The following is a 13,541-nucleotide window of genomic DNA, read 5'->3' on the forward strand; positions in this document are numbered from 1 at the left end:
CTCAGCGTCTCCATCCCTGTATATAACAGAACTGAAGAGAAAAAGGGGATTAAAGAAGGTGTGTGTGTGTGTGTGTGTGCAAACCAACCAGCCCTTAGCTTGCAATACTTACCCACCAGTCTGCTGACAAACCAAATAAACCTGTCTAACATAATAGGTTAAAAAAAAGGGGTTTAGTTAACACACATTTGCAAACGCATGTATAAGCTGCAGGCCTCTCCAAGGCACCCTGTGTATCCTGCAGTCCTAACACTACCTAACACTACTCAAACTGAGTGTCTCCTGAGTGTCTCCAATATGGGAGTACATGAATGCTAATGGATGGATGGGAAACAGGTTAGCTTGGAGATGGCCCAATCCTCCCCCAACCTGCTCCCAGCCATGACTGGTATTGAAAAACTACTGGCTATGTGAAAGCCATAGGGAGCAAACTAATCCCTTTTTTCTCTTCAGTACAGATAAGGATAATAACAAAAATATAAATAATCTTAAGGAAAACTGTGTAGCGCAAAAAGTAAATAAACAGCATTGAAATGTGAATACTGTGTTATAAATGAACAGCACATTGAAATAAAGTCCAAAACAGTGCTAAAGTGAAAACATATATAAAAGTCCAACCTTGAATGAAAATAATAAAACTAATATAATGGAAAATATAATGAAAAATCTAGATTTAAATGCACAGTTCCATGATAGGATCAGCAATATAAATGTATTGGTGAAAGCACAAAGTTCAGTGCAAAGATGTGCACAAAAAAAATAATGGTGACTTGAAAAGTAAAAAAAGTGATCCAGTATAGAGCTCCAGAATCATCCACCGCACCCCTGTGAAATGAACACTCACGGTAAAGCTGGCTACCATTACAGCAGCAAACACGCACTCAGTGTAGATCTGACATCTGTTGTGGGGAAGGCTGTTCAGCAACTCGCACCACCCAGATGTAGCTGTGGTAGATAATGCTCGCCGGGAGCCAGATGAAGTCTCCATAGTGTAGTATTTATTGGATTTGTATGTTAAAAGCAAAAATAAATTAAATCATAAAACCTATGTCAATGGGTGCCACTGCCGACAAGTATCGGACAGTGGCCTGATGTCAGCACTAGTGGCTCCTCCTCGATGCATTTCGTCCAATAGGACGGTTTAATGTGGATTGGATAATTAACGTGTAAGTCATTGTAGAATTCAGCTGTGTCCAATTTGCAGCTCAAGACAGCCCAACACAAAATTGTAAACTTATTTCAAACGTTTTTGAGGATTTTTTGTAAAAATGTATTTACACTTAGAAAACACATGCAAAGAAAAAATGTACAGTGTCTATTTACTGGACTTTTAAAGTTTTAAAACACCCCACTCACAATCACGCACCCCTTATTCATGTAATCAGCAGCTCCTATATATGTGAGCAACTATTTTCAAGGATCAAGCACATGAAGGGAAAAAAATAGAACCAAAATATCTGATAAGCACCTTCAGAATTTATTGAGAATTGCTACTCCATCCATCCAACCAGATATTGATGCGCTAGTTTATCAAAAAAAGTGTCAAATATCGCACTAGTATTATGTTGTCCTCTTTTACTTTTATAATAAAAATATCACACAAAAAATGAAGTTTTATTACCCAGATAGGTACACTATCTATATCGGTGATCATTTACTTGTGTTCTGCCTGACTTTTTCTGTTCATCTGCTATCCTTATTGTTAGTGTATTTGATGTGTGGCCCAAGACAATTACACTTCTACCAATGTAGCCCAGGTCAAAAGGTTGAACACCCCTGGTTTGAATGTTCACATGTGTGTACATTATTCCAGTGTAGTCTTTGATCTGCTTTGGGATTATACAATATTATTTACAGCATGATTTACATGACTTGCTTTGTTAACCTACCTATAGTCCCTATTTACCTGTAGGCTTTTGTGTCAGTATTTTAAGAAATACATTTTCACTGTGTGTAGGTGTTGATATTTTCTTCATCACATCGAACACTGTAACATATGCAGTTTTAGAATGTGATATTTATTTGCAGCAAACTCATTTTTTACTTTCTCTGTTTTTTTAAGAAAATAAACAGCATCTGTCAAAACAAGAGGAAGGGTATGGACCACCAGAAATTCTCAGCATCCATCGAGTTTACATTCAGACCAGACAAGAAAAACGCATTAATTTTACCATTGGAAGCAGAGCATATTTACTTCCTAGAACGTCTGTTGTGATAAAGTGTCCCGTGCGCCGCTTCCAAAAATCTCTTATCAAATGGGAAAAAGATGGACAACCTATCAGAAATTCCAAAAAACTTGGAGTCACAAAATCAGGATCACTAAAAATTCATAACTTGGATGTTCAGCATATAGGTGTGTACAAGTGCATTGCACACTCTGCTTATGACACCTTTGTTCTCAAGCTGATTGGCACTGATAACAGACTCCTTGAGCCACCAAATTTTGAAAAAGATGCGAATGAAGCAAATAATTTGGGGGCTAAATGGCATAAAATTAGCAAAATTTGGAAATCATGGAATAAAAACAATAATTTGCACAACGAAGGCAGCCAAGCCCAGGATGTCATGGTACTAAGGAGTCTTGAAACTCTAGTGACAAACTCTGCTGAGGTATATGGTTCTCAAGAGTTTAAAGACAAGAGACTGGAGGCTGCAGTCCTACAAGGTGCTTACAGTATAGACACTGTTCAGTTTGAGGCTTTGGTTAGAAACATGAGTGAACTCATTGAAGCTGGAGAAATCAGTGATGAATTTGCTAGCCAGATTATATCTCATGTAGTAAATGAGCTATCTAAACCACAGCCACCTCTGGAAAAATGGAAGGCTCCCAGTGAAGATAATGTATCAGACCATAAACTGGTTGCCAAAGAACCAAATGCTGTAGGTCATTTCAGTGACAAAGACATAGAAAAGAATCATATAAACAGATTACTGATCATTCGCAAACAAAAGCACGGAAATATATTGTCATCCAACAAGACTTTAAACTTGGTCATTGGGAGTAATGCATTCATTACAAACAGCACTCAGCTCATTAAAATCCATTGTGAAGTTGACGGTGAATCTGCTGCGAAATTTAGTTGGAGTAAAAATGGGGAAACTCTTAAATTCTCTGACAGGTAAAATGACTGAAGTACAATGTTGTTTTGTGTGTTTAAGTTTATGCATTCAAAAATGAAGAATTTAAGGTAGAACTAAAGGCAAATCAGTTTTTTTTTTAAATATAGGATAACGTAAGGGAGGGTTATAACCCTTGTCAGTTGTTTTTTTTTTTTTTTGCCATCTGTGTCCCATTGGGGATATTTTCAAATACTTCCTGCCCCATAGCCAAAATAGAAAGTGAGAGAATATCCCTTGATAGTTGTCACCAGAGTCACCAGAACTAGTGTCCCCTTTAGCAAATGTTCCCTTTTCCAGTGACAACCAAAAGATTTGGGATTTTCTTTCACTTTCACTCTTGGTGATAATGGTATAGGGCAGATAGAGAGGGTAAATCCCCCTAACGGGGAAACAGACAAAGATAACATCCTAAGACTTGTTCGAACTCCTGTCCACTGCCCAAAATGTAAAAAAAAGTTCTGCCTTTAGTTATACTTTGAGATGGGTTCATTACCATAATGTTTCTTTAAAGTGTACCTACATTCAAGAACAAATATTTAATACAATACAGTTTTATTAGCCTTTACAAGGGTACAGCTACAGACGCAAAACACAAAAACTATTACTTGTGTCTACATTTATAATTTCCCTATCATTCATGTGGGTAAGCAGAAACAGTAGTAAAAAAAAAAAAGAAAAATGGTAGACAACAGGACTCTTTTGAGTATTGGTCTCCAAACTGTAGCCCAGGGGTAAAAAGCAGCCTTTTGCTTGCCTTAATCCTGCCCTTGGGGCACTATTCCTTCTACTGATAGGAGGCACTATTCCTCCCACTGACACCAACAGTAGGGAACTATTCTTTCCACTGACATCAATGATTGGGCACTATGACTCCCACTGACACCAACGTTGGGGCGCTATTCCTCCCACTGACACCAGTGATGGAGCACTATTATTCCCACTGACTCCAATGATGGGACACTAATAATTCCCCTAATACCAAAGATGGGTGGGACATTGCTTACTTTCACTGATGCTACTCCTGTTTCCACGGTTCGGCCCCCCTAAAGTCGGAAGATCAGTAAATTGTCCCTATGTTTAGAAAGTATAGAGACTCTTGTTTTTGAGGTTGTTCACAAGATTCTTTGCCGCACATAAATATGAAATCACCCCTTCCTTTTTTTTTAGGCTTCCAACTGCTAAATAGTTCAGTCCAATAACATCAAGACACATTAGCAGGTTGCTGAGCCTACTACAGCATTCTGGTCTTAATTTTCACCATAATAGTATTATGACAAAGGATTTGACCCCAAAAAGTGATCAATGTCAATGACATACCTACACAAAAATTTCCTCTAAATATCTGGCAATAAATGAGTCAAACATAAAAAATAAATAGAAATATTATTTGTGAAGAATTTAGTGATTAAATTGCCAAACCACCATGTCCACCACCACCACGATGCTTAAATTGACAACATCTCTTAATACATCTCTTAATACATTAACGGCATGTAGGAAGGAAGGATTTTGAGCCATGAATTTGTTACTATATAAATCTTCAATACAAGTCTACATTCTATTCAGCAGAAGAAAAAGTAAGATTAGACATGAATGCCTCAGTGAAATATTGCTTTGGTAAAGGTCACATGGATAGAATTTCGGTGAGAAAAGAATGACTCTGGCAAGGAGTAAAGTTGTATTACAAGAACTAAAAGGAAACACAACACAAAACACAAAGCTAACCAAAATAAGCAATAAAAAAACATTTTACATTTCTCCTGTGGTCAGAGCTGTAATCCGCACTCAGTGACTGTTTTGTGACCATTATCATTCTGTTGGTTATACGATACAGGCCAGATTTAGGGTGGCCCGCAGACTTTTGGTGATGTTCTTAGATGTCTGTAGTTTTGGCATGATTGGAGGATGTTTATGTGGAATTTGTGGAAATGACTGTCAGCCAAGTATTGTTAGTCTATAATTGCACCACAGATTCATGCGTAATTAATATAAGAATCCATATTTATGTGAATATCAGGGAAAAATAAATATTTAACATTTATGTGTGGTATGCTATAACAGCCGTAGGCTTTATTCACAATATTGCATTGTGCCAATCAATCCATTCCCATACATGTTAATGCAACAGGTGGCACTGCACGTCACATGCGATGGTGATGTCCGGTGCCATTTTTTCCGAATGACTATGAGGTGTTTTTCGTTCTTAATGGCACCCCAAAGAACCTTTATTGTGGGGTTTTGCCACATGCCAGTACAATTCAAAACAAAGCCTTTCGTGCATTGCAATGAGGTGTGCTGTCCAAAAAGTACAGGTCTGATTTCTAAGATGCTGAGGTGTGTACCAGACTATTCCTTTGAATGGAGTGCCTAAAGCAGCACATGTTCATGTGCAAAAAAACATATGAGCTTTATCACACTGCATTTCATCTGTTAGATGTGAACCTAGCCATAATATGTGCATTGTCTGAATCAGTAAAATGTACTGCAAATATTAAAAAGAAGAAAGGCACCATGCAATATAAATAATCTTTAGATACTCAGACTACAGACACAATATCAGTGATTATTCGGGGAGAAGGGCATTGGTGCCACCAAGGATCATCTCTATGGAAATAAATAATGGTAACCCACAGATTCTTTATATGGACACTGTAATGCATACAGTAGTGGATGTGCATGTGTCAGGGGTCTGATCGTTCAGTCCCATGCTATTAGATCCTAACGTTGTACAGTTATCTAAAGTTACATTTACACAATTACATAACCTCATCTCTCTAATGAACCTTGGTCAGGATTGTGAGGTTGGTTGTTGTTGCACAAACTGTTTTCACTATATAAATGTTGTAAAGTATTCAAAAAATGTACAGTAAATGAATGAAGTTGTAACAAGAATAGTGGTATTGTCTCAGATACAAATCTGTAAAGAGCTTGTATCATAACTGCACAGGTTAAAGGTGACCTTGCACATTGATATAGAGTCACTTGACTGGGTTGTATTGGGAAGAGTCAACATTACAGTAAAGTGGTTTTCGTGTGATACACAGAGATGAAACAAAATCCTCTTACATAAGTTGTACTTGTTTATCTGAAGCCCTCTCCCATCTACAGCAGTTCAAAGTACAGATCAAAGTATAATTCTTCCCTCCAGGGGTCAGGGGAGGGTTTCTGATGTCACACACTGTACAACAGAGAGTTGAGTGTAATCTGAGATCTGTGTGGAGAGAAAGGACACCGCCCTACACAGTCTCGTAAATGCACAGTATAGGTTGTCAATCACCTTCTGTGTGTGTGTGTGTGTGTGTGTGTGTGTGTGTGTGTCATCTCCTGGAATTCTGTGGTGTCCTGTCAGAAGTGACTCATGCAGATTGCAAAGGATTTAGATGGCAGACAGGAATCACACTGAGAGCTTTGGATTGAGTCAAGTAGACACTATAAAGGGATATGCTTTGTTCATATTTCAGGTGTACAACCACTTTAAATAAATTTGCCTGTAATTTTGAATGGCCTGACCTATTCGTTATATACCCAAATCCATCATCTTTCTTGTAGAGAAAGGAATTAAAGTAGGGCTCTCATAACTGCATATGTCAAAAATGTTGGCAGGGCTTATTTCCTCAGAGAAAAGGTACAGGAACTAACCCTCCTCCCCCTGCTTCTCTCTGCTCCCGAATCGCCCCTAGAACCACCCCTAAACAGCTCCTAGCAAGTAAAATTTGTTTCGGGGGGATTATACAAGTAATTTGTATTGAATTTGTTAATGAAAAGCAATGCAATAAAATGTACATAGTTAAATAGTTAGTCAGGTTGAAAAAAGACCATCTAGCTCAAGCAATAAAACACAAAAAAGAAAACACAACCATACAATTCCATATACACAATACTATACCCACAGTTGATCCAGAGGAAGGTGAAAAACCCCAGCAACGCATGATCCAATTTGCAGGGGAAAAAATTCCTTTCTGATCCCCCGAGAGGCAATCGGATATTCCTTGGATCAACTTTACCTATAAATATTAGTACCCAGTTATATTAGGATACCTAGGAAAGAATCCAGGCCTTTTTTAAAGCAATCTAGTGACCTAGCCAGAACCACCTCTGGAGGGAGTCTATTCCACATTTTCACAGCTCTTACTGTGAAAAAACCTTTCCGTATTTGGAGACGAAATATCTTTTCCTTTAGACGTAAAGAGTTCCCCCTTGTCTTCTGTGATGACCTTAAAGTGAATAATTCAACACCAAGTTCACTATATTGACCCCTTATGTATTTATACATGTTGATCATATCCCCCCTTAACCCCTTTAGCCCCGGAAGATTTGGCTGCTCAAAGACCAGGCCCTATTTTGCGATTCGACACTGCGTGATTTTAAAGGACAATTGCGCGGTCGTGCAACGCTTTACCCAATCGAAATTGATGTCCTTTTTTTTACCACAAACAGAGCTTTCTTTTGGTGGTATTTGATCACCTGTGCGATTATTTTTTTTTGCACTATAAACAAAAAAAGAGTGACAATTTTGAAAAATAACAATATTTTTCAAATTTTTCAATTCTCAAAAATCTAATTTTTTTAACATTTTAGGCCAATTTGTTTTCTGTTACATATTTTTGGTAAAAATAAATTGCAATAAGCGTATTTTGATTGGTTTGCGCAAAAGTTATTGTGTTTACTAACTACGGAAAAGATTTATGTCATTTTTATTGTTTTTTAACTAGTAATGGCGGCGATCTGCGATTTTTTTTGCGGGACTGCGACATTGCGGTGGACAGATCGGACCCCTGAATGACACTTTTGGGCGTACCAGTGACATTACTACAGTAATCAGTGCTATAAATATGCACTGTTACTTTAAAAATGACACTGGCAGGGAAGGGGTTAATTTTACTGGTGATCAAGGGGTTAAGTGTGTCCCTAGGGGTGTGATTCTAACTGGTTTAGGGGCGTGGCTTGTGATGTAATCACAGAGACATACGATCCTACATAGCAGGATCCCATAGCCTCTGTGATTACTCTAGTTGGAATGACAGACGGCTGTGTTTACATCAGCCATCTGTCCTTCTCTCACTGCAGAGGGAGATCACGAGTGACCGGCGGCCATCAGAGCCACCGGACACATGCACTGACTCCCCAGCCGACGATCGGGGGCAGGAGCGCGCCTCTGGCGGCACACGATCGCCCCCTAGCTCCTTCCAGGCGAGCGCCATACATGTACGGCACTTTGCCTGGGAGCTCCAGACTGCCGCCGTACAACTGCAGCGGGCGGTCGGCAAGTAGTTAATCTCCTCTTGTCAGGAGAGAATAAATGAAATTCCTCTAATCTTTCCTCATAGCTGAGCTCCTCCATGCCCCTTATCAGTTTGGTTTCTCTTCTCTGCATTTTCTTCAGTTCCCCGATATCCTTTTTGAGAACTGGTGCCCAAAACTGAACTGCATATTCCAGATGAGGTCTTACTAATGATTTGTACAGGGGCAAAATTATATTTATCTCTCTCTCCATGCTTTCTGTTAATACAAGAAAGGACTTTGCTTGCTTTGGAAACCGCAGCTTGGCATTGCATCCTATTATTAAGCTTATGATCTACCAGAACACCCAGATCCTTCTCCGTTAGGATTCCACCAGTTGTACTCCCCCTAGTATGTATGATGCATGCATATTCCTAGATCACGTGCATAACTTTACATTTATCAACATTAAACATCATTTGCCACATAGTTGCCCAATGAAACAGTGCATTGAGGTCTGCTTGTAAGTTGGAGACATCCTGTAAGGAAGTTATTCCACTGCAAAGCTTGGTGTCATCTGCAAAGACTGAAATGGTACTTTTAATACCAGACCCAATATCATTTATAAAGATATTAAAAAGTAAGGGTCCTGACACTGAACCTTCGGGCACACCACTGATAACCTTAGACCATTCAGAGTGAGAATCATTAACCACTACTCTCTGAATTCTATCTTTTAACCAGTTTTCTATCCATTTACAAACTCATATTTCCAAGCCTGTAGACTTTACCTTACACATTAGCCTTGTGTGGGGAACTGTGTCAAATACTTTTGCAAAATCCAAGTATACTACGTCCACAGCCACCCCTCTGTCCAAGGTTTTACTTATCTCCTCATAAAAAGAAATCAGGTTTGTTTGACAATTTTTGTCTTTCATGATTACATGCTGTCTGTTGCTTAAAATATTTTTTTCCAGCAAGAACTCATCTATGTGGTCTTTTATTAAACTCTCCAATATCTTCCCGACTATAGAAATTAAACTAACAGGTCTATAGTTACTTGGCAAAGACTTTGATCCTTTTTAAATATTAGGCACCACATTGGCCCTACGCCAATCCAGTGGTACTATTCCAGTCCTTAACAAGTCCCTAAAAATTAGAAACAAAGGCTTAGAAATTACAGCGCTCAATTCTTTTAGGATGCGTGGGTGGATGCCATCTGGTCCAGGCACTTTATCCACCCTTATTCTGTCTAAATATTTCTGGACCATATCACTTTTGAGCCATTGTGGATCATTTGGGGCTGCGTCAATACCGTCCTCATTATGGTCATGAGCTCCCCCATGCTCCTTTGTATACACAGAGCTGAAGAAAGTATTTAATAAATTTGCCTTCTCTTTGTCCCCAGTCACCCACTCCTGATTATTTTGTAAAGGGCCTACATGCTCAGACCTGACCTTTTTACTGTTAATATATTTGAAGAATTTTTTGGGGTTTGTCCTACTATCTTTTGCAATCTGTCGTTCATTTTGGATTTTTGCGTCCCTGATTTCCTTTTTACATATTCTGCTATATTCTTTTTAACACTTAAACAATGATAATATTCCCTCATTTTTATATTTTTTAAAAGCCCCTTTCTTTTTATATAAAGCTTTTTTAACTTTTGCCGTGAGCCACATAGGTTTTATTTTTAGCCTTTGAAACTTATTACCCATGGGAATATACTTTGCAGTGAGTTTGCATAAAGTCCTTTTGAAAAATTCCCATTTCTGTTCTGTGCTCATCGATGCCAATATTCCCTCCTAGTCTAAATCCTGGAGAGCAGCCCTCATCCATGGAAAATTTGTTCTCTTAAAGTTAAGTGTTTTTGTATTTCCTGTATGAATTTTTTGCTTACAGCTAACATTAAATGAAATCATGTTATGGTCACTGCTACCCAGATGTTCTTTTATATGAACATTGTTAATAAGCTCTGCATGGTTTGAGAATACCAGGTCCAACAGAGCATCATTTCTAGTGGGGGGCCTCAATAAACTGCACCATAAAATTGTCTTGTAGTAGGTTTATAAATTTGTGCCCTTTAACTGTTCCAGCAGTGCCATTACTCCGTCAATATCTGGGTAGTTAAAATCCCCCATTATTAACACTGTTCCCGCCCTTGCAGCCCTTTCTATCTGTCCCAGGAGCTGAGTCTCCACCTCCTCATTAATACTGGGAGGTCTATAACAAACTCCAATGATAATCTTTGTTTTACGCACACCCATGTACATTTCAACCCATACTGCTTCACTCTCCATCAACTAGGTCATCTTTAAAACTCACTTTGAGATCACTTCTCACATGGAGACAAACACCACCACCCCTCCATTTTACCCTGTCTTTCTGAAAGAGAGCATAGCCAGGAATATTAATAGCGCCGTCATGTGAAGAATGAAGCCAAGATTCAGCAATACCAATTAAGTCTTAGTTCTCCTCATGCACCAGAGCTTCCAACTCACCTATTTTGCTTGGCAGACTTCTGACATTGGTGAACAAACACTTTAAATCATTGTCCCATTTTGCACACTTATTTTGCATGTTTTTAATTTTGATACAAATAGTACCATTTCCAATGGTTGTTTGTAACATGGGAACCTTCTTATCCTCTGCCATAACTCTCCCCCCATCTTTCCCCATTCCACCCACCAATAGGGGGTACAGTGATCAGTGCTAATAATGTGCATTGTCACTGTACTAAGGACACTGGCTGGGAAGGGGTTAACATCTAGATCAACGGGTAAAATGCTTTGCAGGAATGAGAAACACAGAGACCATTCCCTGTGTCCAGAGCTCTGTGTTGAATGTCAACACAGAGCTCTGGTCTGTAAATGTACACAGCTGATCAGCATGTCCGAGCCGTGAATCATTGGTCGGTACTTGCTGACAAGCTCCCACTGTGTACAATCACAGCAGGAGCCAGCCTGGGAGCACGCATGTGCACACCCTAAACTCGGAAGTAGGCAGCAAAGTATGGGTACATCGCTTTGCCTAGAGCAGCTGCTTGTCTGCAGTACAATGCATGCGCTCGGTCACTTAGTGGTTAAAGAATATGTAAATCCAACATTTCATATTCCTGATATGCACCCGCTGTACCATGTATGAAAAGGTATCCTGTTCCCTTTGTATTGCTTCCTTAATGTGAAATCCTTGTTGTTCCTGCCAGTCCCTCTGGTTTCCTATTAAAAACTGACCACACTAGGCATGGGCGCACAGCATGGTCAGTTCTCTAGCTGTAATGGGAACTCAGCCTCCTCTCCTCCAATGATTAGACTCCCCCTGCACAGTCTTTCACTGGGAAGATCAGTGTACTGCTGTTTCTGCTCCCTCAGCTCTTATGCAGATGAGAACAGAGAGAATGTGATCACTTATAAAAAAGAGAAAAATTGTATTTATAATGTTTTTTTATATCTATTTATAATGTTTTGCCTTTCATTTCTCTTTTAAACTAAATGGGCTGTTTTAAAAGCTGTGGGTTTACAATGGCTTTTATATATAGTTTATATTCCCCTGCTTTGGATTCTCCAACGTAATACATTGGAAGGTGTTTTTTTTTGCATTTACTACATAGCCTAATGCCCTTTTGTCATCACATACACTGATCAGTAAAGCCTTTATGACTACCCACCTAATATTGAGTAGGTCCCCCTTTTGTCACCAAAACAGCACTTATCCATCAAGGCATGGATGCCACTAGACCTCTGGAAGTATTGTATTTTGTGGTATCTGGCACCAAACAACTAGTAGCAGATCCTTCAAATACTGTAGGTTGTGAGGTGGGGCCTCCATGGATCAGACTTGTTTTTCCAGCACATCCCACAGATAGTTGATTGGATTGAGATCTGGAGAATTAGGAGTCCAGGTCAAGACCTCAAATTTGTTTTTGTGTTCCTCAAACTATTCTCGAGCTACTTTTGCAGTGTGGGAGGGCACATTATCCTGCTGAAAGGGGCCACTGCCATAAGAAAAAAAATGTTTCCATGCAAGGGGTGTTCTTGGTCAATATTTAGATAGGTGGTGCTTGTCAAGTAACATCCAGATGAATGGCAGGACCCAAGGTATCCCAGCAGGACATTGCCAAAGCATCACTTTGCCTCCACCGGCGTGCCTTCTTCCCCCTTGCATCCTGGTGTATACTAGTCCTTTAGAGCACTATTATCATAATGCCTAAATAAAGGATTATCGCAACAGCCAAAATGCAGTGAAAATTGACAAACGGGAAGATATATGTCTTCTTTCTTGCTATGATAATATCTAAAGAACTGTTAAATTCAACTTTGAGGGAAAAATAATAATAAACATACACCAAGACTGAATGAGTGGGAGATGAAGATATATTAATAGATGTATCCATCGCTTTGATCTTGCAGCCTCTTCCAACTCCAGCAACGTATGTCTGTGATTAGTGTGGCAGTGGCTTCCTTCCTTTTATATCGGCACCTAATAACTAACATGTTATTTTTCCTCACTGTATTTCCCATTTATTCTTATCTTGAGTCCCTGGAGAACATTTGGAGTCCAGGTGAATCAGTTAAGGATTTTTTTTTTTTTCATGTTGGATTATTTCTGCCATATCTTGATAGTTAAAATGTTTTCAGGATTTTTCCAAAATTCATCTAGTAACACAGCTATCAACTGTCTATCATTTGAGGGATTCTCCTTTTATGGGAATTAAATCCTTCTGTCCCTCCTTCCTCCTCAAATGTGTCTCCTTTTTTTTTCTGATGTGCACCCAGACAATATTGTGTACATCGCTCTCAGTTTTTTATCAAACCTTCGGGATATTGTACATATTAATTTAAAGCACTAGTATAAAGAAAAATAAGTGGTGACAAAAATTACAAGTAGGTTTAACCAAGCATATTGTCTCCTTGAAATATAACTAAAGACAAAACTTTTTTGATAGAGTGGAGAGGGATTAGAACCCTTGCAAGCCTTTTTTGGTTTATGTGCCCTCTCTCCTTTTGTCCTGTTTACTATTATCTCTAAAAGTGAAAGAAAATCCTAAATTTTGGGTTGTCACCAGAACAGAAGCAAATATAGGCTCCATTCACACTTGTACAACTTCAGAATTACGCCTACTTTGGAGTGCAACTTTGATGCAACTTTGACGCAGCTTTGGATGGGTGCAATTTTGGATGGGTGCAACTTGGATACGACTTTGG

General features: G+C 39.0%; 1 protein-coding gene across 1 annotated transcript in view; it reads left to right on the forward strand.

The window, feature by feature from the left end:
- The window catches only part of ADAMTSL3 (ADAMTS like 3), a 730,739-nt gene that overhangs the window by 614,725 nt on the left and 102,473 nt on the right, over nt 1-13,541 (forward strand). The window contains exon 21 of the mRNA XM_082255626.1: nt 2,063-3,119. Within this exon, the coding sequence (XP_082111752.1) occupies nt 2,063-3,119 (1,057 nt within the window). The remainder of the gene's footprint in view (nt 1-2,062; nt 3,120-13,541) is intronic.

This window comes from Pelophylax lessonae (genome assembly GCF_965119305.1).
Source record: "Pelophylax lessonae genome assembly, chromosome: 4".
NCBI lineage: Eukaryota > Metazoa > Chordata > Amphibia > Anura > Ranidae > Pelophylax > Pelophylax lessonae.